The 27,411-nt window shown below is 41.1% G+C and overlaps 1 protein-coding gene across 6 annotated transcripts in view; it reads left to right on the top strand.

The window, feature by feature from the left end:
• Positions 1 to 27,411, top strand: part of THADA (THADA armadillo repeat containing) — a 362,400-nt gene that overhangs the window by 231,902 nt on the left and 103,087 nt on the right. For all 6 annotated transcript variants that reach the window (XM_032239429.1, XM_032239424.1, XM_032239426.1 and 3 more), the window contains one exon: positions 15,511 to 15,626. In XM_032239429.1, coding sequence (XP_032095320.1) covers positions 15,511 to 15,626 — 116 coding nt within the window. The remainder of the gene's footprint in view (positions 1 to 15,510; positions 15,627 to 27,411) is intronic.

Raw genomic sequence — 27,411 nt, 5'->3', positions numbered from 1 at the left:
ACTGCTGGAGGTTTTGAGTGGCAAATGAACAAACAAACTAGATGGAGGGGGAAGGGCAGCCACCCAAATCTCCATTCCTAGGGGCTTAGAGGAATCATTTTTTTCCCTTCCTCCATGTGAAAATATAAACAGTCACTTTGTAAACAGTTGTCACTTTTTGACTTTTAAAGATTCACAGTCTTTTCCTTTTGTTTACTTTGATGACCTTTGAAATAAGCTGCAACCGAAAGAGGGGGAAAAAAATTTCCATCTTTATTTTTCTAAAAGAGGAGTCTGTCTGTTCTCACAGTGCATTAGAAGCCAGCAAACTCCTGAGCCTGGCTCCATCCCAGGCACAGGTTTGTGGGGCCTTTAGGTACAGTTAAGTCTAGTTGCCTCAAACCCCTTCACCGGGCAGCTCAGAGTAACATGCATTACCAGGTGCTGAATGCCAAACAGTTTTCTGTAAACCAGTCTCTTTTTACAAGGCAAATTTTATAGCTGCTCTAAAATCTGGAAATGCACATTAATATAACTTTACATTTCCTTTGGCCTCGATACAATTGTGGCTCCTAAGAAGGCTGCCACCTATCTCCCCCATCAGTAGCCTTCTCTGCCCTCAGTGGGTTTCTCCTCTGACCTCTTCCAGTCACATTGGGCACAGAACTGAGAAGTCAAAGGAGGAGACCAGAGAGGAACAGCCTTGGGAATGCCAAGGTTTCTTTTCTTTGATTTCTTTCTCTTGGTGAAAATACCACACAGCCACCTGTCCCAATATTTAGTATGTGAATTTTCATATTGAGTAGAGAGTTAGAGAATAAATGACAAAAAAGGAATATATTTTAGCTTTTGTTGTTTTTAACTCTAAAAGTAATGTACTTTGTGGTGATAGGACAGTCGAGTATCTTGATTGGGATAGTGGTTATATAAATTCATAGATGAGATAAAATTGCACCTTCCTCCCCCACAAAATGGATGCATGTAAAAAATGGTGATAGCTGAATCAAGTATGCAGTCTAGTTAAAAGTAATGTACCTATGTCAGTTTTCTGGTTCTGATATAGAACTGTAGTTACATAAGGTATCACCATTGGGGGAAGCTGAGTGAAAGGTATACCAACTCTGTTGTTTTTACAATTTGCTATGAGTCTGTAATTTGAAAATTTGAAAAAAATTGAAAAGTAATGCATTTCTACTGTAAAACTTTCTAAATTACAGAAGTATACAGCATTGAATGTAAAAATCCCACTCCCTCAATTGTTAACAACTTAGCATCAATAAAAATGTGATCATAGTGTTTTTGCAGCTTCTTTTTTTACTTTACAGTATGACTTGGAGATATTTCCAGTTGAGTCTATATAAATCTACAACTTCTTTTTAATGGCTATACAGTTTGGCTACACATGACAGGATATATGTAGGACTATCCCTTACTCTTTTCAACTAGTCCTGTGCTGGTTGTTTCTAAACTTTTCTGTTACATACAACCGGTGCTGCTAAAGATGATCCTTGAGCATCTATACCTTTGCCCATATCTGTTTCTCTGTAACCTCCTAGAAGTAGGTTTAATTGCAAAATTAAAGAAAGTACACGTCTTCCATTTTGATAGCAAATGCTGGACTTTGAAGTTGTTGCTTTGCCCAACTGCACTGGGTACGATTTGTGTAGAATATGTTATATATAAACATAGCTCTGCTGGTTACCCTTCAAAAAGGTTGTGACAACTTCCAGCAGTGATGACTGAGAGTGTCTGTTTTCTTGTCCATCTATCATTTGAGTCTTACTCTTCTTTTTTTTTTTACAAATAATTATGTCCCAAATCTATAGGTTAAAAAAAAAAACAAAACTCATTGTTTTATTACACTTCTTTAAACACTAATGAAATTAAACACTTTTGGATACATTTATTGGCTATTTGTATTTCATCTGTGAATTGTTTATGTTCTTTGCTAAATATTTGCAGTTCCCAAAGTATGTGGCAAGGCATGGGATAGTTTAAATTTCAGAGAGAAGCACTGTGATACTTGCCATCTGTCAGACATTATGTGAATTACTAGCACAAAGTAATTTATAGTTTTTAACATTAGCTCATACTACATTCCTTTTGATGATGTGGTATCTTTGCAAAGTTGAGCATTTGGTAGTTGCTGTGATAAAAAGCAAGTGCCCTGAGAAAATCAATGTGAAACAGGAATGAGTGGTGGAGTCCAAGGCTGGGGAAGTCATGAAGTATCCAGTAGGCACATACATCCCATTAGTGAGTAATTGTGGTTATTTAAGAATGAAAGGAAAATATTTTTTCTTTCAACATATGTTTATTTTTTCACACAGTCACTAAGTTGTTAAGGCATAAATACTTACTGGATTGTTTGGACCTAACTGCTTAGTAAATGGAACTCTTAGCTATTTCCTTTGGCCTTAGGTCACCCTGAAAAAATTAGTGAGGTACTAAAGGTGCTGTGAATTGAGAAAGTTTGAGAATCCCTGCCATATTTCATTCAGTTATTTTCATTTTTGTTACTGATTTGCAAATTTTGTTCTTTAGGGGAATTAGCAGATATTTTACCCCTGGTTTCCCTTTACTTTTGAATCTTCATAGTAGTTTTTGCTATATAAAAGTTTTCAATTTTTATGTTGACATATTTATACGTCTTATTTTCCCGTATTCATGGCTTTTTCTTCTTTTAAAAATCATTTGTACCTGATGATTATAAAACATGATATAAAATGTATTTCATTTTCTTCTAGCATTTTTGTAGTTTCTTTTTTACATTTGATTCTTTTCTCCATCTGGAATTTATCTTAGTTCAAGGCTTTAGGTGGGAATCCAACTATGTCATTTCCCAAAGGACTGGTTGCTTGTCTTAATAGTATTTATTAAATGAATCAATCTTTTCACTACTGTTTAGATGTCACTTTTATCATTTACTTAATTTCCATGTGCGAAATTTCTAATGAGTTTACTTCTAGACCTTTTGTTCTCTTTCTCTTATAGCACTTAACCATTTTCTACCTTAAATTTCAGTATTTACACCCTACTTTCTGCACTAGATCATAAGCTCTTCCTATATTATTTTTGTGTCCTGTGCACTTAGCTATTTTATCTTTCCCTTCTTCCCTCCCTTACTAAATCTTTTTTCAAATTTTTAATTATAGAAATTTTAAAATATACACAAATAATATAATGAATCCCCATGTATCCATCACTCAGCTTCAAACAGTTATCAGTCTTTGACTAATTTTGTTTCATTTATGCCACTATCAATTCCTCCTCTCCTGTATTGCCTTTAAATTAACTGTCTGCAATGGGGGAAAGGCTAGTCTTTTCAGTAAATGATGCTAGGAAAACTGGATTTCCACATGCAAAAGAATGTCATTAGATCCTTATACCATACACAAAAGTCAACTCAGAATAGATAAAAGATATAAATGTAAGGCCTAAGACATAAACTCTAAGAGGAAAACACCAGGGAAACCTGGACATCAACCTTGGCAGTGATTTCTTGGCTGTCACACCAGAAGGTCAGGCTACAAAAGCAAATATGAATAAAAGGACAATATCAAACTAAAAAGCTTCTGCAAGCAAAGGAAACAATAAACAAGATGAAAAGGCAAGCCTATGATTATCTCACCTCAGTTAAAATGGTTTTTAACCAAGAGACAGGCAATAATGAATGCTGGCAAAGATATGGAGAAAGGGGAACCTTTGTACACTGTTGTGGGAATGTAAATTAGTACGGTCACTATGGAGAATAGTTTGAAGGTTCCTCAAAAATCAAAGATGGAATGCCATGTGATCCAGCAATCCCACTGCTAGGTATAAACTCAAAGGAAATCAGTATATCAGAGAGATATCTGCACTCTCTTATTTATTACAACATTGTTCATAATAGCCAAGATTTAGAATCAACCTAACCTAAGTGTCCATCAGCAGATGAATGGTGTTTTAGTTTGTTCTCACAATGCTAATAAAGACACACTTGAGACTGGGTAGTTATAAAGGAAAGAAGTTTAATTGACTCACAAGTCAGCATGGCTGGGGAGGCCTCAGGAAACTTACAATCATGGCAGAAAGGGAAGCAAACACATCCTTCTTCACTTGGTGGTAGCAAGGAGAAGTGCTACCACCACATGAGATCTCATGAGAACTCACTCTATCATGAGAACAGCATGAGGATAACGCCCTCATGATTCAATTACCTCCCTCCGGGTCCTCCCCCCCGCCACAATACATGGGGTTTATGGGAACTACAAGATGAGATTTGGGTGGGAACACAGCCAAACCATATCAAATGGGTAAAGAAAATGTAGTCCATATACACAGTGCAGTACTGTTCAGCCATAAAACAAGAATGAGATCCCGCCATTTACAAAAATGTAGATAGAATTAGAGGTTCCATGTTAAGTGAAATAAACCAGGCACAGAAAGGCAGATTTCACATTTTCACTCATTTGTTGTAGCCAAAAATTAAAACAATTGAACTCATGGAGATAGAGAGTAAAATGATAGTTACCAGAGGCTGGGGAGGGGAGGAAAGGGAGATAGTTAATGGGTACAAAAATATACTTAGATAGAATGAATAATATCTAGTATTTGATAGGACAACAGGGTGACTGCAGTCAACAATAATTTATTGTACATGTAAAAATAACAAAAAGAATATAATTGGAATGTTCATAACACAGAGAAATGATAAATTGTTAGTACACGTCATATGCCTGTTTCAAAATATCTTAGGTACCCTATAAAGGTATATTCCTACCATATACCCATAAAAATTTATAAAATGTGGCTGGGTGCGGTGGCTCTTGCCTGTAATCCCAGCACTTTAAGAGGCTGAGGCTGGCAGATCACTTGAGGTCAGGAGTTTGAGACCAGCCTGGCCAATATGGTGAAACCCTGTCTCTACTAAAAGTACAAAAATTAGCCAGGAATGGTGCCCTCTGCCTGTAGTCCCAGCTACTTGGGAGGCTGAGGCAGGAGAATCGCTTGAACCTGGGAGGCAGAGGTTGCAGTGAGCCGAGATTGCACCACTGCACTCCAGCCTGGGTGACAGTGAGACTTCATCTCAAAAAATAAATAAAATGTGAAAAAAGGCAACCTACAAATTGGGAAAATGTATTTGCAAGCCATATATCAGATAAAGGTTTATTATCTAAGATTTGTGGATAACTCATACAACTAATTAGCAAGAAAACATATAACCCAATTTAAAAATGGGCAAAGAACTTGAATACATATCTCTTTTATAGGTCAAGGATGACATGAAAATGGCCAACAGGTATAAAAAATAGTTATCAATATCACTAATCATCAGGGAAATGCAAATCAAAACCATTATGTGAAGCCACCTCACTCCTCTTAGGATAGCTATTACCAAAAAAACAAGAGATAAGTGTTGGTAAGAGTGTACAGAAAAGGGAAACTTTGTACCCTATTGGTGGGCATGCAGATTGATGCCTCCATAATGGAAAACAGTGTGAAGATTTGTAAAGAAATTACAAACAGAACCACCGTAAGACCCAGCAATCCTCCTTCTGGCTATGTATCCAGAGGAAGTGATATAACCTGGGTATTCATAAATGGATGAATGAATAAAAAAACTGAGAGATACATATTATGCTCAGTGGAATATTATTCAGCCTTTAAGAAGGAGATCTTGCTGTTTGCTATAACATGAATGAACCAGGAAGACACTTTGCTGAGTGAAATAAGCCAGACACAGAAAAGTATTACATGATCTTAATTATATGTGGATTTTTTTTCTTAAAGTCAAAAATATAGAACTGGAGAATAAACTAATGGTTAGTGGTTACCCCAGTATTGGAATATAGAACAGGAAATCAGATGTATCAAAAGATACAAAGTACCAAATATGTAGGATGAATAAGGTGAAAGATCTAACTACAGTATGAGGACTATAGATAATAATCCACTCTTGCCCTAGGGGGTGGTGGTAAGGATGCTGGTTACTTTGTGAAATGGTGAGTATGCTAATTTATTTCTCTATAGCAACACACACACACACACTCTCTCTCTCCTCTCCCTCATGTTTTATACCTTAAATAAAATTTATTTTAAAAAATTAGCTTTGTCTTGACTGGACAAATTGTCTGTATTGTTACTATTATTATTATCATTTTCGAGACAGTCTCACTCTGGTGCCCAGGTTGAAAGGCAGTGGCGCAATCTCTGCTCGCTGCAACCTCTGCCACCTAGGTTCAAGTGATTCTCCTGCCTCAGTCTCCTGAGTAGCTGGGATTACAGGCACGTGCCACCACACCTGTCTAATGTTTGTATTTTTAATAGAGACAGGATTTTGCCATGTTGGCCAGGCTGGCCTCAAACTCCTGACCTCAGGTGATCCTCCCGCCTCAGCCTCCCAAAGTGCTGTGATTACAGGCATGAGCCACTGCACCCAGCCATGTAATCAGATAAGAGTTTATTATCTAAGATGTATGGATAACTCATACAACTCATTAGCAAGGAAACATATAACCCAATTTAAAAATGGGCAAAGAACTTGAATATACATCTCTTTTATAGCTCAAAGAAGACATGAAATGACCAACAGGCAATATAAAATAGTTATCAACATTACTAATTTTTCATTAGTAAGTTTTAAGAGTTTCTTATTGGTCTTGATACTCCCTCAACAAGCTCAGTAGTTGAAGATCCAGATATATAACGAAGATAAATTATCAAATATAATACAGCCTTTTCTAAAGAATTTAAACAGGTTTATCTTACAAATAATTTTATAACTAGATTTTCAGAAATGTATCTGTGTTCTAAAATTAGGAACCTTTTAGATAGAGCAGATACTATGTTAGTGTTTAATTTTAAATTCTGCATATGCACGTCTTCATTTGTATGTTGGGTTAAGGTAGACTACCATTGACATCACTGTATAAACCTTGCCCTTAACCAACAACTTGGGAGCCCTTGTTGGGTACCCTTGGTGAGCCTCCCCTTTGAAGGAACTCATAATTACTTTGTAAAATTTAGAACAACAGGTGAGAGATGATACAAGACAAATGTATACTTTCTTTCTTGTCAATACTATTTCCCCCAGCACCTTGGTGTGACCAGAGTTTACAGAGGTGGCTTTTAGCACCCCAGCTGCTCCTGCAAATGCAGCTTCTGTTCCTGCCAGCCCTAGAAAGACCATGGTAGAATTCCAAATCAATGAATGCTCTGTTTTGATCCCCTCTCCCTGCCAGATAAAGAGCTCTACACTCTAGGAAAGGATAGTTTAGATTGATAACCATGATGATGGGATTAAAAAGTTTTTAAAAATCATCAGATGAAATGAGATGTTGGGACACTGAGGAGAAAGACAGTGAGTCTTAGGGTGGGAGTGGGGGTAGCTGCGGAAAGCTGGAGAGGATTTATGGGGAAGGTGACGTTTAAGCTGGGTCTTACATTATTAATGGAATTTCAGTGAGTGAAGTTGGAAAGGGTGGGGAGATAAATGGGTAGAACGTCCTGGCTGGGAAAGCATCTGTAAGTTGTTAGAAATGGAACATTGTTCTTTGTGGCCACAGAATAGGTTCATCAAGTGGAAGAGGCAGGAATTAAATCTAGAAAGGTAGATTGAGCCTTTAGTGCCCAGCATCTTCTTTTTTTTTTTTTTTTTGAGACGGAGTTACGCTCTTGTTACCCAGGCTGGAGTGCAATGGCAAGATCTCGGCTCACCGCAACCTCCGCCTCCTGGGTTCAGGCAATTCTCCTGCCTCAGCCTCCTGAATAGGTGGGATTACAGGCACGCGCCACCATGCCCAGCTAATTTTTTGTATTTTTAGTAGAGACGGGGTTTCACCATGTTGACCAGGATGGTCTTGATCTCTTGACCTCGTGATCCACCCGCCTCGGCCTCCCAAAGTGCTGGGATTACAGGCTTGAGCCACTGCGCCCAGCATCTTCTTTAGGAAGTTGAAAGTCATTGAAGATTTTGAACTTGAGAGTGATGTCATCAGAACTTGGCTTTAGGAATATTTCTCTGCCAGCCATATGTAAAGTAAGTGGTGGAGGCAGAGGCTGCCAGGCAGTTAAATTGTTTTTGTCATCTAGGTGCGAAGCCTTCTTGCTCCTTAACTAGAATAGTGGGAGTGTTCATAGAAAGGAGGGGATGGATTTGAGGCCCAAAGTGAATTTCCAGTCCCCAACAGCCTTTGTGTTTTTGTACATTGCAGCCATTAAAGATATTCACAGCCTGTTTCCTGTCTTCCCAAACCAGAATCAGCTAGGAAGTAATTACACTTTGTAATTAGCGTCCCTTTCCTGACAGCCATGCACAATACAGTAAGGTTTCCTGTTTTGGGAACTTAGCAAGACCATCCTAAGGATGTATTCTTACCTGATAAACAGGTGGAGGTTTAAGCACATGAAATGCTTCCTGGCTGGCCCTCTAGCAGATTGGTAGGTTAATGTGGACAGCACATGCCCACTGAGCCGTTTCTTCTGGGGAATGACCAGGTTGAGGAGTTCAGTTATCCCAAGGTCTGGCTGTAGCCCAGTTGGGCTGTGAATAAAAAACAACACGTTAGCTGGGCGCGGTGGCTCAAGCCTGTAATCCCAGCACTTTGGGAGGCCGAGGCGGATGGATCACGAGGTCAAGAGATCGAGACCATCCTGGTCAACATGGTGAAACCCCGTCTCTACTAAAACTACAAAACATTAACTGGGCATGGTGGTGCGTCCCAGCTACTCAGGAGGCTGAGGCAGGAGAATTGCCTGAACCCAGGAGACGGAGGTTGCGGTGAGCCAAGATCGTGCCATTGCACTCCAGCCTGGGTAACGTGAGTGAAACTCCGTCTCAAAAAAAAAAAAAAAAAAACACGTTGAGCTCTGTACAGATGGTATAGGTGGGTACTTATACCCCAGTAAGTGTGGCACCCTGCACTTTGGAAGTCAGAGGCAAGAGGGGTGCTCCTAAGAAGCCTATAGTCGAGTTGGGGTTCCAGTTAATTTGCCTGAAGTGGAAAACAAATCCTAGCCCACATTGGAATGGCTGCAAATGACATAGTGTATGTGTTGTTAGAGACCTTTCTTTCTCTTGCCTTCCCACCCTGTCCTCTACTCACATACAAACACAGTCTGCATTTTGAATAATTTTTGCTGTATCTGTTTCCCAGCAGTTACGTGGTTGGGCTCGTTTCTGTGAATTAGAAAGTTTAGATTCCTCCCTCAGTCATCTCCCTTTTATCCCCCTTTCAGTCTGACTTACAGCCATAAAATACTTCTGCCTGCCTGCCTGCCTGCAGTTCTGTTTGTGTGAATTAAGTCGACAGGATAAATATTCACATTCCCAACTACAGGCTGAAACAATGTTTGCCTGTTCTGCCCAGTGAGTTGAGAAAAAAAGGGGGCCTGACATCACCCTATACTGTACATTCCCCACATAGATCATCTATTTAAGTCCCTGAAAAAATACAGATGTTTTACCAGCCGAAATAAAATCCTGTGTAAACACTAAGCTTGGAAAAATGTGGCACTCACTGACTTAGCTTTGGCAGTTGGAGCAATGCAGGGAGAAAACTAGGCAAAATGGCAGATACAGAAATTTTATACTCGGCTGAAGGTGATAGGGTCAAAAATATTCACCTGTAGTCTGCATGCCACAGGGGAAAACCAGCATTTGCTTTTAAGAAAATACATGTGCAAAGTGGACAGGTTTTTTGATCTTCAGAGTTTGAGGTTTTAAATGATTACGGTCCGTTTACCCCGTTTGTGTCTGACCTTTGAAATGAGCATCTCTTTACTTATTGGAGTTGTCCTTTTTCATAGCCTGCCTAACCTTGTCCTGTTATTGCTGGATCCTGCTGGTTTCTGGAGTTCAGCTGCTGTTGATTTTATAAGGGGGAAAATTGCCTGGAAGCCATGCTTGGTGAAGAGGAAAACCCATCTCAGCGTTGCCTTCCCAAACAACCATATATCATCTTGATCTTGTCTAACATAAGTTGCTATTTTAGTCCAGCAGCATAAACTAGACATATTTTACTGGTGCACTGCAAGTTTTTTCAGGGAACTGCCTCATGACTCTCTTTAGGCTCATGGCATTTATTCAAAGAGCATTTCAAAGCTGCCAAAATGGACTCCATGCTTTTCACAGATGCCCAGGGCTCCCCTGAGTCTCTCTCTGTTTAGAGTGGAGGGGTGGGGAACAGGGTAACTGCTTCCAGGTTCTCCAGACTTCTCCGTTCCCCTCAAAGTTTCATTAAGGCTTGCATCTCAGGGGCAAGAAATCAGTCTGTTCACTGGCACCCTCCTGCAGTGCATTGCCTGCCCCTCCCAGCTGCTTCCACGACCACCCCCTCCTCAGGGCAGGGCTGACAGTCCCATCTCATCAGCTCCACGCCTGTGATAGTCACGGGTAATGCTGTTGGCTTGTACTTGTTTTTTTTTCATACATGCTTTCAGTCTTTTTCTGATTGAGTCGTAACTATCTTAAGGCAACAAAGCTTTCTCCTGTTTCTTTTGCTGATGACCTCTGAGTCTACCTCTAACCCTTCTCCAAGGGACCTATTACAACTAGGGGTAAACATCTGTCCTCTGTTTTTCCCAATGTGATTATTAATAGAGCTCCCTTTTGTCTCAAAAGAATTCTTTTTTTGCGAGATAAAACCCTAAGTAAAGCAATCATCACATGGATATTCCCAAACAAACTGATTAATTCCCCTCCCTCATTCCCAAGCCTGCTACAGATTCTCTTAGGAGCTCCATCTTGAAAGATGCGCCTCGTTCACCAGCTGCCCGAGAGGCTCTTTCCTGCCGCTCAACTCCATGTCTGAAGCAGTTGCGAAGCCCTGCCTCTGCAGCCCACAGAGGCTCTCTCAAACACATCCTTTCCTGTCCTTCCATTGCTGTTATAGTTTAGATTGGGGTACAGTGGGGGTATCACAAAATCAGAATCCTACCCGTAACAGGCAGGTAAGTGAACCAAGTGGGGATGAGTATAAACACAGGGGCTCTCTGCCTGTTCTTTGTTTTCAAGCTTTTAATAGAGAGTTGGATTCAGTTAAGTATTTTATTTTCTTCTTGATTCTTCAGAAGTTTTTTTTTTTTTTTTTTTTTTTTTGCCCAAGAGTTTTGATAAAAGCCATTGACCCTCCGTCTTAGTGACTAGAGTAACAGGCAATAGTCATAGTGGTGACAGTGGTGGGCCAGAGCGTGCTGTTCTTGTCTCCAGGGCCAGTTCCTGCTGCTCAGGCTGGCTAAGTGACTGTCTACCCTACAGGAAGGTGGGCTGCTATAGCCAGATCAAATTTCTCAAAATAAATGGGAAATCAGGATGACTTTAATGTGAAATCTCCCAGTTCATACAGACTGATTTAAAAGTACTACATGGGCTAAATAAAACATCTGCAGCCGCTTTGGGCCGACAGACTATTGGTTTTGAGCCGCCAGTTTCACCTCTTCCTGCCTAGACTACTGCTGTAGTCCTGGGCATTCCACCCTTGATGCTATGACCTCCACACTGCCCCTTGCTTTTTTCTCCAAATTACAGATCTCATCACCCAAGAGCACTCTCCGAAAAAATCTTTGCCATCCGTAGAATAAAGTACACATTCCTTAACATTGCCTTTAATGTCTCTCTCTGACCTGACCCAACTCCTTTCTCCAGCCGTGTCTCCCACTGCCCTGTGCACACCCTGGCTGTACCCTGCACACACAGGACCACTTGCTCTCTCTCCCCTGAACGGTATCAACATTTTTAAAAATTAATAGACTACTTTTAGAACAATTAGATTTTTTGAAATATTGAGCTGGTAATACAGAAAGTTCCCAAATATTTTTCTTCTCCTCACCTCCTTCCCCAGTTTTCTCCTACTATAAATATCTTGTATTTGTATGGTATATTTGTTTCAATTAATGAAGCAATATTTACACACTATTATTAACTAAAGTCCATAGTTTAAAATTCATTTTTTGTTGGTATTACCAATATTTTAATACCCTTAAAATGTTTTTTAATTGTTTTCCCTGCCTGCATACCCTTCCCTCGATTCTGGCAAGATTGTTTTCAAGGCCAAATATGCATATCACTCTTTCTGCAAAGTCTTCTGTGTTTATTTTTGGAATGGGGCTGGAAGGGAGGGAGCAGACAGAACACAGAAAAGAATCAGCATTGTTATCGCATGCCTAGTGTGTGCCTAGTCATAAATATATTATTTTAAATCTCTCTACAGTCCTATAAGTTAGATATTATCATAGGCCATTTACCTTGGAAAAACAGAGGTTAAGTTGCTCAAAGCCCCACGGCTGATAATTGGTTTACACCTATGTCTGCCCGGCTCTAAAACCCATGCTCTTCCACTTTCCCATAAGGCTGGATTCTTAGCACTAGTCTATCCTTCCTGCCTCCGCTATCAGATGAGCCATCCCCTGGACGAGGAGCCCAGTGTGATTGAGCTCTCCGTTCCACTCTAGACACAGCAGTTGGCACCTGCGATAGCTCACCAAACCCAAGGGAATGTATCCTAAAGGAGTGAATGTGGGAAGAGGCACCAAATACCAACATCGTTTTTATTTGGCAGGTGCTTGTTGAATTCCTACAATGCATCAGACTTATTGGCGGGGGAGGTCAAGCATAAAAAGGACACTGATGGCGATGCTGCCATGCAGGTTATACGTCATGACCAGGCAGAGTTAGGAAAACTATTGATTTTTCATTTATCCATGATTAGAATGTAAGCTACAGGAAAGCGAGGAACTATCTGATCTCTGCTGCAGCCCGTAGGACAGTGCCTGGTAATGAGTTGTTTAATAAATATTTGTTGACAGTGTTTGGATTCAATTGCCGGTTTTGGACACCTAAAATGACACTAAACTTTGCAGAGTTCCCATGTGTGATCAGTTAATCATCCTTCTTGGTTCTGGCAGCTTTGGTTTCTCTGTGCTTGGTTCAGTACAGGCCTGGGCCTGACTACTTTCTTAGCCTCAGAATTCTTTGGGACCAGAACTGTAGGAAGGTGGGGAAGGAGTTGCCTTGCCCCTGCCATCCTTTAAGAGCTGATGGACAAACTGCCCTTCTTGGGAGCTGCCTGGAGCTCCTGGGTCTGACCTTGATCAAATCCTAGTTCCAGAGGGCCTGGCCTTATACCTGGACCTCATGCCAAAGGATGGTCTCATTTTTCTTGAACCCAGAACACTAAATGTCTTATGAGGGTGTATTCAAATATTTTTATTAATTTTTTAAAGAAAAATATCTCAAAAACACTAACCTGTTTCATACGTTTGCTTATAAATTTTTTCTTCCTTTCTTCTTCCACTGTCTTCTCTTCTTTCTCTCCTTCCCTGCCCCATTTTTTCTTTGACTGCTCTGATGCTGGCCCTTTAACATGCTTCTTTTCAGCGTACTTTTCTCTCCAATTGTCCAATGTAAATAGATCACTCTCCATTCCTGGTGAATAACCAGGATCACAATTGTCTGGTTTGTGCCCAACATGATGGAATTGATGGACTTGTAGGCTGATTTTCATAAACCAGAGCTACCAAGTGTTTCAAAAACAGTCTTGTTTTTGCCAAGTAAGGTGAGCAAATATAGGACTAAGTTTAAACATCCATCAGGTGTTATTTTTGAAGTTTTTGGTTCTAAATGAGAAGCATTTGAAAATCTCACAGGTTTCTTTACAAGTAAATTCCAAAGTCGTGTATTCTGCTGGTGTCTGCTGATTAATTGCGATCCTGTGACACCATGAAAAGCCCTGGTGGTTGGTTTTGTGCAGCTGTAGAGAAAAGTAAAGCAAAGCCCAGTGACTTTGCCAGCTCTTTCAGGACAGTGGGGATTCAGGCTGAGGGAGGTATTTTTTGCCTCTGGCAGTCACCACCTAAGAACAGAAGCTCCAGCCAGACCCATTGCTCCAGACTCCACGACAGGCGGTTTAGGTCCCTGCGGGGGGTGTGGTGAAGGCGCGACATTTGATCTGTTGCTTCTGAAATAACAGATCCATTATTAGAGAAAGCATTTTCAGTCTCCACACTGGGACTTGTGTGCACTCTCCTGTATAGTTACTTCTGTTCAGAAAAAAAATTATTTTGATTCTCTAAACAGAAGGTGCTTGGCATGTATTTGTTGTTGGTGATTGCAGACGTCTGACCCAGTAAAACCTGCCAACTCACCCATTTAGGGTCTGATGACTCTGGATTGATTTTATCTGGCTTTTTCTGTTTCTCATTACCCCCTTCTGTATCTAACTCTCAATTATTTCACTATTGTGAGCCCCTTGTTGACAGGAGAGAAAAGAAAATGTTGAATCTGGTTACATAGAAAGAATCATTCACAGCTCTAGAGGAGGATATAATAGGGAAAGAAAACAGATTTTATTAAAATAGACATTCAGAGTTCTTAGTGTGTTTATCTGTGCTTACTTTGCTGCACCCACCTCTTCCTCTTGATTTAGATAAGGGTGCTGGAGACTGAAGGATTTCTCTGACATGCATTTTCCTCCTAGGCGCTAGCCAAGGTCAAAAGATGTAATTTATGCCCTGTCCTCATTCTTTGTCTGCTATAGATTTGTACTCTCCTTGTGGATGTCATTGCTGAATCCAGTACATACATACATACATGCATGCATACATGCATACACACAGGTATACATGTGTAAGTGGGGCACATCTGCATTGCTGCGTTCGCTCCTGACGTAGAAGGGATGATCTGCTAAAAAAAAAAAAAAAAAAAAACCCTAGTTATAAACATCACTGCCCAGTATTTGCTAAGGCAAGAATTAGTTTGGCCTACTTCTTTAGCCAAGACTGTTCTAATGAACCCAGACATGTAAGCCAGTTTAGACTCTCAAACAATTTATTTTTCTTTAAATCGAAGACGTTGACTTTAAAAGGTACATTTTGGCTGAGCACGGTGACTCACGCTTATAATCCCAGCACTTTGGGAGGCTGAGGCAGGCAGATCACAAGGTCAGGAGTTTGAGACCAGACTGACCAACATGGTGAAACCCTGTCTGTACTGAAAATTAAAAAATTAGCTGCGTGTGGTGGCTTGCACCTCTAATCCCAGCTACTCAGGAGGCTGAGGCAGGAGAATCACTTGAACCTGGGGGGCTGAGGTTGCAGTGAGCAGGTATCATGCCACTGCACTCCAGCCTGGGCGACAGAGCAACACTCTGTCTCAAAAAAAAAAAAGTAATAAAAAAAAATGAAAGGCACATTTTATTTTCACGAGACTGCTAACATAAAGATATTCACATTTATTTGCTGAAATCAATGTATAGGTTGTTTATAACTAAGAAACTCTTATAGCAAATGATTGTTGGGCCACAGTCATCAGTTTTGGGTACTGTGTGAGAAGCCCATAGCACAGGTATGGAATAAGGACTTGTTTTGCTCACCACAGCTACATCCTCCAAAACCAACATGGTTTTCTGAAAAGAGACCAGAGCTACGTTCTGCAGGTGTCTATTTTCTGACGGGAATATTTTGAGGAAACCTAAAAGAGAGGAACTGAGCATTTAGGAAAAATACATTTTCACAGCAGGACATTGTATTTTTTTTTTTTCTTTTTTGGTTTAGGTTTTTCATTTGTTGCAAGCCTACTCAGACTCCAAACACAGAACGAATTCAGACTTCCAGCACGAACTGACTGACATCACTCTTTGTACCAAAGCCAAACTCTGGCTGGCTAAGAGGTATGTTAAAATCCCACATGAGCAAGGAGTTATCAGGGGTTAGGAATACATTCGAGAATTGCTGTTTCTAGTTGTGGGGAGTTTTAAAAGTCACTGGCATGAATTTTCTAAACTTATTGGAGTATTTATCCTTTTAGAACTTTGGGTTGTGGTAAAGAAAGAAAAATATTTTCTCGACAATTTTTCTGAAACTGCTAAGTGACTGAGGGGCATGTAATATGGCTTTTTATCTGCCCACCAATCAGCTTGATTTTATTGAAACCTGCTCTGTGCCCAGTCCTGTGTTAGGTTATAAAAATGAACGGCAATAATTGACTAAATAATGTGGTACAAACTCTTAGGTGCCATGACAACTCAGAGATTAGAGATTGCTGTAGGCTTGAGCGGGCACTGAGGAACAGATAGGGTGTGAATAGCAAGAGGGGATAGAAGTGGCCATTCTTAGGTGGGTAGTAGGGTAGCTTGAGCGAACCAGGCAAAAAAGAGTAGAAACATATTTTTCGTCCTTGCCATTGTTAGTTTATCCTGGAACTTAGAACATTTACTGTGTGAAAGTGGAAGAAGTAAAAAGAATTTATCCTTTAAGATACAGGGAGTCTTCCCTGTAATGCCACGTTCAAAATCTGTGTTGCAGGACTCTGGTAAGATAGTGTTAACAGCAGAGGGCCCTGTAGGTCCTCTGCATGTTCCAGCAGAGTGGCTTCAGAAGAGGCACATGTTACCACCTGTCCTGCCATAGTGCACACATTTGATTAAGAGTCAGTATATTGGCCAGGTGTGGTGGTTCATGTCCTTAATCCCAGCACTTTGGGAGGCTGAGGCAGGAGGATTGCTTGAGCCCAGGAGTTCAAGAACAGCCTGGACAACACAGTGAGACCCCATCTCTACGAAACGACAACCACAGCAAAAATTAGCCAGCTATGCTGGTGCATGCCTATAGTCCCAACTACTTGGGAGGCTAAGGCAGGAGGATGGCTTGGGCCCAGGAGTTTAAAGCTATCGTGAGCTATGATTGCACCACTGTACTCCAGCCTGGGTGACCAGAGCAAGACCTTGTTTCAAAAATAAATAAAATTCTGCTGCTTAAAGTTTGAGAAACAAGTTTTTTTTTTTTCTTAAGTATGTTGGCTGTCTAAAGTAGAAGCCTCTCTTTTTTATTATTCAAGAACTGTGCTTTTGATCACTGTTGTTGGGCTCCCTACCTTCTATGGCAAATCAAGTAATGGGTTGTGTGAGGCTCTCAAATCAGTTTAATTCAACAGAGCATTGTTGAGCACAGGCTACCTGCCAGCCTTTATAGGGACACAAAGAGGAGATGTAGGGACACAAAAATATAAAAGAACTAGTCCTGGCTTCAGGGACTTCCACGAAGTGAGAAAGATGTGTAAATAAATAATTTTCGTCTGGTATATTAAGTGTTACAATGAATGTCTGCAGTAGGTACAGCAGTAGCCCAGAACAGGGGTGAGGGAGGGCTGACATTGAACCAGCCATCAAGAGTGAACCAGAGTTTAACCAAGTGGCCAAGACATGTAGGGGAATTCCAGGCTTAAGTAATAGCACAGGCAATATGAAATGAAACATTAAGTTTGGAGAACCATAAGGAAGTTAGCCCTCTGGAACCTAAAGTATAAGGCACAAGTGGCAGAGAATGGGACTGAGGAAGGATGGCCAGGCCACAGAGTGAAAGCTCCTGAAAGAAACCTTTTGGTGAAGGAGCCAGTGGTGGATTTCCCAATGTGTGGATGTGTATGTCTTGATGATTGTCCCAGCATTAATCGCTTTGGACAGGGATATTGATGGAGAAATTATCTTGTGTCTGAAATGCCAATAAAGTTATTGGGAGCCTCTCATTTTTAGTGTGTTATCTGTTTTTGCTCCTCTTTTTTTGAGACAGGGTCATGCTTTGTCACCCAGGTTGGAGTGCAGTGGTGCTACCACAGCTCACTGTAGCCTGGACCTTCCGGGGTTCAGGTGATCCTCCCGCCTCAGTCCCCTGAGCAGCTGGGACTACAGGTACATGCTATTTATGCCCAGCTGTTTTTCGTGGGGTTTTTTTGGTAGAGAAGGAGTTTTGCCAGGTTGCCTAGGCTGGTCTCGAACTCTTAGGCTCAGGCGATCCACCTGCCTTGGCCTCCCAAAGTGTTGAGATTACAGGCGTGTGAGCCACTGCACCCAATCTGTTTTCTCCATTTTATTTAGAAAGTAGGAGTTGCCTACCCATAAAGTGTTTCCCCAAGTCTAGTACCATTTGCCTTCTGCATGGCTCTTAGCCTCCCAAAGATACATACCACATCAGTATCCCCAGCTGTTTGCCAGTTAATAGGCCACTTCTTCCTATCTGTTATTTCTGGGGATCGAGAAGTCAGGGCTCTCCAGAAATTATCCTCTGAAACCCTGCTTCTAGCCAAGACTGTCCCAAGTATCCTAACACTCCAGTTTTTAAAGTGCTGTGAGGAAGGAGTTTCTGCACCCTCAGCTTGCTACTTCTTCATGCATCTCATAGAAAGTCATTATCCACTGGCTTCCTGAGTCCATTACCTCTTGTTGGATGGGATGGAGCAGATGGAGTGGCAGACCAGCCATCGAGTGGACCTTCATGTTGGGCGGTGTCTGAAGATGGCCGACAAAGCTGCCGTCAGCTTCCTCTCTAGCTAAGAGGAAGAGAAATCTTCCTGGCCTTTTAAAACCTGTCCTGTGGCCCCTACTGCTGTTTTACTAATTGGGCTTTCCATTCTCCTTCCCTGCTCCCCACCCTACTTCTGATTTTTCTCCATGATTTTCCAGCTCTGGAAGACAAAGGCATGAATCACTGCAATTTACTGGGTTTCCACCTTCCTTGCCCAGAATGTAGGAAAGCCACTTTTTCTGTTTCCAGTACAGTCAACTCTCTATTATCTAAGTGTGAACTTTCCACTTTGTGGGTGGTCTGTAAATGGTTCCTAGCACCAGGCTTCCTTTTGCTCCCCAGCACACTTTTACAAGTATTAATCAGGATGTGTTCAGAGCCTGGAATAGAGCTTGGAAGGAAAACATACTGCCGAAGCACAATGCATTCCAAAGCTATGTATCAGTTTTCCTATATTATCCACATCATTGACAGGAAAAGTTTGAGGTTCCTAAATAGCAAATATAGAACTGGGTATAAGCGATGAAGCCTCAGCATGTCACCTGCCTGCCCTGTCCCTGAGGTCCTCTTGTTCGGGGAGTTGTCTGTCTATACTAGTTAATTCCATGCTCAGATGAACCCCCTCTGGTCCTAGCGGTCCCTTCTCAGAACAGACCCCTGTCTTTATTTTCTCACCTGCCTTTCCCATGAAGATATTACAATGCACAGTATTCCAAATTCAGCTGCTGAAGAGGCTTTTTCATGTCCCTGGTAATTTACACATGAAAGAAGAATAAATGTTCCTTTGAGCCTACTAAGGATTTTCTGTATCTTTTGAATATAAGCTATGAAAAATTAATGTTATTGCAAAGAAAAAAAATGTTGGCTTAAATTTTAACACCAACACCCTTTTCCTTCTATAATTTATTTGATCACTAGCCTGAGTTTGTTCAGTCCCATAAGTACAAAAATGCTAGTGGATACGTATTTGTGCTTTTGTTCTCAAAGAAGGTTTTAAAAAGAATTCATTGGAGCTATTGGATAACCAATTCAGTTTGTAAATTTTGACTCTGAAATTAAGGGCACATAAAATGAAGACTTTTGTCATATATTTGTGTTTTGACTATGCAAGATTAATAGAGATTTATATGAGGTGATTAAGCAATAGCCATGGAGTTGTTAGGGAATTTTTGGTGATGAATGGTCAGCTGGCAACATGGCCTCAGGAAAGGACTGGGCTTCTGCTCTTACAGGCTGCTTTTCATTCCAAGATGTCAAAGCCTTAATGGAAAGCTCATTAATCCTTCAAGTCCTTTCCTTCCCCTTTTCCTCCACCCCTCCCTTCTTGATCCAGTTTACTGTCTCTCTCATGGGTCTAAGGCAGTTCACTAACTGCTGAAAGAAAACTAAACTGACCTAGACCAGAAATGAAATGAGGATAGGGGTCTAATAGGGGTCTGCTGCTGACCTGGAAAGGATGGCAGTGGGTATCATGAAAGAGGAATTTCCTAGTCTGACACTCATGCTAATTAGAAAAAAAAAAATTTTTTTTTGTTTAAGTTTTTTTTTTTCTTTTTAGAGATGAGGTCTCGCTGTGTTGCCTATGCTGGACTTGAACTCCTGGGCTCAAGCAGTCCTCCCACCACAGTCTCCCAAGTAAGCTGGGATTACAGACATGAGCCCATGGCCTGTTGCCCTTGCTATTTGCAGATTCCAGTTTGGCTGTCCCAGCTGGATTGCTTATTTACTTTGGCTGAAAGTTGTAATTAGAATTATATTAGGCTTAAATTTTTCAGAAATAAATTTGGTTATCTAGTGTCTCCTTCTTTGGTTATAAAAGGAAAAAAATAAGTGTGTATGTATATGCTTGTATGTTGCATGTGTGTTTCTTTTAGCAAACTTAGTGAACTACATGCTAGTCAGGGCTGGGCCCTATGGCTCATGCTTGTAATCCCAGCACTTTGGGAGGCCAAGGTGGGTGGATCAGTGAGGCCAGGAGTTTGAGACCACCCTGGCCAAATGGTGAGACCCAAATCTCTACTAAAAATACAAAAAAAATTAGCCAAGTGGTGGCACACACCTATAGTCCCATCTACTCGGGAGGCTAAGGCATGAGAATTGTTTGAACCTGGGAGGCGGAGTGAGCTGAGATTACACCACTGCACTCCAGCCTGCACGACAGAGAGACTCTGTCTCACTAAACAAATGAATGAATGCATGCATGCAGTGGATGTGATGACCAGAAATAAATATGTGCCCTACTAAAATTTTTTTCACCTTTTTTCCCTTCATTGTTGTATGCTATATGCTTATCACAGGAAATTCATCAGGTACAAAATTTGGAAGAGAGTAAAAGTCTGTTCTTACTACAGTCCTTAAATCACTATTATTGGTTAAGAGTATGTAATTCCTTCATCTTTTTTCTTATGCTTTTTTTTTGACCTTGTCAAGGTTATACTGTATATGTGAGTTATAGCTTCGCTTTTTCGCTCAACACTATCTTGAGAGCATTTGTTATTTAAAACCCTTTATGATACTATGGAAAGCAGTATGATATTTCGTCAAAAAATTGAAAATAGAATTACTGTGTAATCTAACAATTCCACTTTTGAGTGCATACCCAAAAGATTTGAGAGCAGAGTCTCAAAGATGTATCCATGGTAGCATTATGCACAAAAGCTAAAACATGGAAACAGCCCAGTTATCCATTTATGAATGATGAATAAACAAAATGTGGTGTATACATATGCCAGAAGATTTCTTAGCCTGAAAAAGGAAGGAAATTCCAGCACATTGGAGAAATTATGCTAAGTGAAATTAGCCAATCACAAAAAAACAAATACTATGTGATTATACTAATCAAAGTACATAGAATAGTCAAGACCTAGAGATAGAAAGTAGAATAGTGGTTGCCAAGGGCTAGGGAGAGGAGGGAATGGGGAATTGTTTAATGGGTATAGTATTTTAATTTTACAGGATGAAAAGGGTTCTGGAGGTTGGGTCCAGTGGCTCATGCCTGTAATCGCAGCACTTTGGGAGGCTGAGGTAGACTGATCACTTGAGGCCAGGAGATTGAGACCAGCCTGGCCAATATGGTGAAATTCGTGTCTACTAAAAATACAAATATTAGCTGGGTGTGGTGGCACACACCTGTAGTCCCAGCTACTCAGGAGGTTGAGGCAGGAGAATTGCTTGAACCCAGGAGATGGAGGTTGCAGTGAGCCAAGATCGTGCCACTGCACTCCAACCTGGGCAACAGAGGAAGACTCTTTTGTCTCAAAAAAAAAAAAAAAGTTCTGGTGATTGGTTGCACAACATTATGGCTGTGCTTAACACTACCGAACTGTACACTTAAAAATGGTTATGATGGGGCTGGGTGCGGGTGGTTCATGCCTGTAATCTAAATGGCTGAGATTACACTTTGCAAGGCCAAGACTGGCAGATCACCTGAGGTCAGGAGTTCGAGACCAGCCTGGCCAACATGGTGAAACCTTGTCTCTATTAAAAATACAGAAAAATTAGCTGAGCATTGTGGTGGTCACCTGTAATCCCAGCTATTTGGGAGGCTGAGGCAAGAGAATTGCTTGAACCTGGAGTCAGAGGTTGTAGCGAGCCGAGATTGTGCCATTGCACTCCAGCCTGAGCGACAGAACAAGACTCTGTCTCAAAATATATATATAAATATAAATAAATAAATGGTTAAGATGGTAAAGTTTATATTATGTATATTTTACCATAATTTAAAACATTTTAGCAGAAAATATTTGAAAGAAAACATACCCTATCACTCCTCTGAGGTTACTGCTGTCATGACTTTTTATGATCATTATTTCTTTGTTTTTCTTCCTAGTTTTGCCACATGTGCATCTCTAAAAATAAAATACTTTTGTCAATTTTTGAATTAAGAACAAAAATCTTTGAAAACACCATTTTTGAAAGCCATATATTATTGTCACCTGAATAATTGCTCGTTAAATTTACCTGACCATTGCTACACTGCTGGCATTTAGCTCATTTCCCGTTTTTTAGTGTCACAGATGATGTTTCAGAGAAATCTTTGTTCATGAGAGAGTGTGTGTGTGTTTGTGTGTGTGTATGTGAATATGTGTGTGTATGAGTGTGTGTGATTGTGGGTTATTGCCTTAGGCTTGATTTCCAGAAGTGGAATAAATTGGTCAAGGACAAATGCAAAAAGTCGTGGTGTACACTGCCAGATTGTTTTCTAAAAAAGTCCATCTGCCTGCCAACAGTGCATGAGAGACCTCCACCAAAATTTTAACTAAGATAAAAAATTCAGTTGAGAAAACTTTTACGTTTTGAATGCTTACTCTGTGCCGTGCTTCCTATGAGGAGATTTGTAAATATTATTTCATTAACTCTTCTCAAAACTGCCTTAATACAAAAAAATCTTTTCTACAGTGAAAACAACTGGGGAGACAGACCCCATGTATGCCAGCCATTTTAGTTAGCATTTCAGCTTGGCATGAGCTAATAGATAAGTCCAACGGGTACAGATAGTTCTTCAGTTTTAACTTCCTGTATTACCACACAGCAATTGCCCTGCGTTAGCACTTTGTTTTACCTTCTTTAGAAGGAGTCTTTCCCTGGGCCCTCGCTGGGGTGCTGCTCAGGAACTGGCCTGCTGTGCACTTTCAGCCAGAGGGCTCAGACTAATAGTGTGTTCGGATCAGTTGGCCATTGATGTGTTTTGTTTGACTTGTACAGGATTTAAATTTCTTTTTGTTAATTATTTCCTGGCATTTTAAACTGAAGAAATTTCATAGTAAATCAAGATTCACAGGTTCTTTTGAAAAACGGGAAGATCTGGCTACACCAGCCTCAAATTCCCACGTGGCCACAATGGGCCAAAGCTAAATCCCAGCCACCCTCTCTTGGTGGGTCTACTCTGTGCTTCTCCACGACCTCCGCCTGGCCGCATCTCTCATTAGGTTACCTCCGAGCTCCTGTGGAAACAGGAGTTTGTGTCCCTTGCTATTGGCATTTGTTAAGTAGCAGATTGGCTGATGCTAGTTCTTAATGCACATGGCTGCATTTTAGAATCGTCTGGAGAGGTTTTAAACCCTATGATGCCAGGCCCCACCCCCAGAGTTTCTGATTTAGGTATTTTAAGTTATGTCACTGGCCCTCAGAAGTACCATTTAAACCTGATACTGTGGTGTGGTTAATGGTTGAATGTTAACTGGGGGCTGAGCGCGGTGGCTCACGCCTATTATCTCAGCCACTTTGGGAGACCAAGGCAGATCACCTGAGGTCAGGAGTTTGAGACCAGCCTGGCCAAAATGGCGAAACCCCATCTCTGCTAAAATACAAAAATTAGCCAGGAGTGGTGGCATGAAAAAAAATTTTTTGAGAGACAGGGTCTCACTGTGTCAGCCAGCCTGGAATGCAGTGGCGTGATCATAGCTCACTGCAGCCTTGAATTCCTGGGCTCAAGTGAGCCTCTCATCTCAGCTCCCAAGTAGCTGAGACTACAGGCATGTGCCACTGCACCTGGCTAACTTTTTTTAAGTAGAGACAGGCTCTTGCTCTGTTGCCTAAGCTGGTTTAGAACTTCTGGACTCAAGTGATCCTCCTGCCTTGGCCTCCCAAAGTGCTGGCATTACAGACATGAGCCACCGCACTCAGCCTGGTTTTACTGAGTAGAAGCTTAAATAAAATATCCCTGTATCACCTCATTCAGCAGATACTTGTTGAGCCCTGCTGTATGCCAGGTGATATCAAATACAACAACTGTATATTAAAACCACTACTTCAGTGTAAAGAGAGCAACAGAACAGACTCTTATCAAATAGAATCATTGACCTAGAATTTTAGAACTGGAAGGAATCATGAAGTTTATTGTATGAATACTCTCACCCTTGTATATGTGGAGTACTACAGCCCACAGAGGTTGGAGGATTTGTCCGTTTTCACACAGTTCACCAGAATTAACATCCTACCTGACAACTACTAACATTAGTTGAGGGCTTAGCTCCCAGCACCTTATTGAGCTCTTTGTACTTCACCACACTGCCTCCATCTGTCCAGACAGTGCAGACAGTGTTTTTATGTGAGGGTTTTGAATGGCGGTAATTTAAGCATTCTAGAGAACAGTGCTTCTCAGAAAGAAAATGTGCACGTGAATCACCTGGGAATCCTGTTAAAATGAAGACTCTCATTCACTAGGTTTGGGTGGGCCCTCAAATCCTCCATTTTGACCAGGTCCCAGGGGACAGAGTACATACCTTGAAGAGCCAGGGTCAGAGAGCCAGGCTCTGTGATCATCTAGCTCCCCCGTTTGAAATACTCCTATCCCCATGCCCTCATTCTCAAGGGCTTGTGGCTGAGCTTAGAGCTGCAGGAGAGAGCTGAGGCTACTGAAGGGATCAGCCCAAGATTCTCTCCCTCCCCACTTGGGATGACCTGTGCTGAGGGGCTTCATGGCCCCAGGGCTCTCTGGAAAGTCCATACTCCCTTGTCTGGGCAGCCATCCCAGTGGCCTCGGTGCCTGGTGTGGGACCAGTGCTTTGTTGGCATGCAGTGTGTTTATCATTTTGAAAAATAACAGTCTGATACTCTGGTGAGAAAAACAGGCTCTCAGAAATACAAGACCATGTTCCAAAGTTACGAGGAAAGCAACCTTGGAAATAAATTTTTGCATAGAACAGTGCTGATGAGGGGACAAGATAGTAGAGGGAGCTAATGTTTGTTGAAAACCTACTCTATGGAGCAGACCTAATGACTTGCTACCCCAAGTTAATTCTAATTCGCAAAAGTGATTAGCTGTATGATCCATCTACATCCCTGTACTGCTTCCTTGTAAGTGCCCCTCACACCCCAAGCACCTCATCTGCACCTCATCTGTTTCTCGGTCTCCCTCGGCCATACACTTCAGTCAACTTTCTTGTCTCCTCTGTGACCCCCTTATCCACACTCCCAGCCATTCTCCCTTTCCTCTCTTACTTACTGGACCCCATTGAGCTGAGTGGTGTGCTCCTGGAGGGCCTGTGGATTTAAATGTGTAAGGAAAATACGCTTATAGAGACAAAACTGAGGCTTTTGTGTGGCAATCCCAGTTTTTCCCTAGGGGGTGTGTAGCCAGCTGCAGAAGTTCTGGTTTAGGATTCTGTTATGCTTTACAACAGCTGAAAACAGCATTTATTTTCTAACCACCAGATTTATTCACACAAGAGACTACACTTCCCAGGCAGAAATACTGGGGTTTAGGTCTGCTTCCATTTTCCCACTGTCAGTTCCTTCCCAAATCCCTCGTGGACTGGTCCACTCCCGAAGAAAGAGATCCTTCTTTCGCAATGACTCAAAAAGAGACCACAGCCCTTTGCCACCGCCGCAGGTTGCTGTTTCACTTCCATGCCGTGGAAATGAATCCAGTCCAGGATGATGGTTAAAATATTCAGATGGTCATATGGCATTTTAAGGCTATCATTTGTGGTCCCTGCCAAAACTTTAAGGGAAGCAAGTTATAACAGGGATGGCTAGCCACACAGCAAGTTTCCAGGCGTTGCTGGGGGTTATGTTTTGCTTTTTGGTTTCTTTCTTTTCTTTTTTCTTTCTTTCCTTTTTTTCTTTTAAAAAAGTATCCTTCCTTTTTTAATTTTAGAAAAAATTATTAGGAAAAAATGGAAGAGGGTGGTAACTGCTTTTCAATTGCTAGATTTTAATGGAAGAGAGAGGTTCTCATTAGGACCCCTCTTTAATCCTCCAGCCCAGCCTATTCAAAGTCACCTGAGCCTCATGCAGATTTGAATGGCGAGAGAAATGCAGTTGGTGTATTTTAGATCCAAGCATGCTGACATATGTTTGCTTCCCTTCCAGACGTCTCAGGAATGTTTAAGGTCATGATATCTCCGGATGAGATCCTGTTTGTGTTTTTTAAATACAAAAAGAGACATTATCACATTTCAACCCAAGCCAATGGGACAAGATGCAAAACATTTTCTTCATGAAATATTCCTTTTAAAAATACAGCTTTAAGTTTTAAAGGAATAAGCTGTTTGAGCAGAAGTGAAGTTTGAAAATATATGAAGTATTTCTTGTTGACAGACTGAGCTTATGGAAACTAGTCTGGGTAAAAGCAGTGAGAAGTGATCAATATATTACACTGGGCCTTTGAGCAAGTTGCCCAAGATCAAAGCTTCTTCATACTGCAGCGAGAAATAAAAATAGTCCTTTTACACAACTGCACACACACCAAGAATTCAACCCCCAACTGCTGATCCTTTCTACTTTTTAAATATAGAAATCTGCAGACCCAACCTGGAGATGGCAGTTAGCTCAATAGAGGGCTCAGAAATCTCTGTCTTGTAGCTGTTGGCTTATTGAGGTGTTGCTGTTGGAAGATTTGGGCAATGTTGTCATTGCTTAGCTTGCAAGGGATTGCAGGTTTTAAGTGTCTTCAGCACATTCTCATAATATTATGTAAAGCCCTAATATAGTGGGTTATTTTTCTTTCTTTAGCGTGTAACATCTTCCATCTTTTGGATAAATCAGTACTTTTGTTACCTTCATTAAGCCATTCCCAGTGAATTAGAGTCAATTCAGAGTCACAAATATTACAAGGCAATGTAGTAGGCACAGTGTGAAATATATGAATGAATGGTAATTGTTTCAGAAATCCCACAAGTACGACAAGTATGGATTTAGTTAACTATAAACAAGATTGTGTCAATGCTAGAATGAGTCAAAGTGTGTTATAGAAGCAGAGAAGGGAGAAATAAGTGCCAGCCTGTCAGGGTAGGAGTATCAAGGAAGTCTTCAGGAGGAGGGAGAAGTCTTTAAAGGATAGGTGAATTTAATCATTAGATAAGGTTAATTTTTTAGCATGGTGGCATGGGCCGGTAATCCCAGCTTCTTGGGAGGCTGAGGCACAAGAATTGTTTGAACCTGGGAGTTAGAGGCTGCAGTGAGCTGAGATAGTACCACTGCATGCAAGCCTGGTGACAGAGCAAGATTCTGTTTCCAATTAAAAAAAAAAAAAAAAAAAAAGATTGTCTCAGGTTGGAGACTGAGTAAAGTTATACTAGTATAGAACCTTTGTTGCCAATAAGTGGTGAAGGTCTCATTGCCCAAGTCCAAGAAAGGAATCTTAGTACAGTGCTCAGCATTGTGGGAATCTAGCGCACGTGTGTGTGTGTGTGTGTGTGTGTGTGTGTGTGT

This window comes from Sapajus apella, unplaced genomic scaffold (assembly GCF_009761245.1).
Source record: "Sapajus apella isolate SASKATOON/1434 unplaced genomic scaffold, GSC_monkey_1.0 scaffold44, whole genome shotgun sequence".
Classification (NCBI taxonomy): Eukaryota; Metazoa; Chordata; class Mammalia; order Primates; family Cebidae; genus Sapajus; species Sapajus apella.
This window is presented reverse-complemented; position numbering and strand designations above follow the sequence as displayed.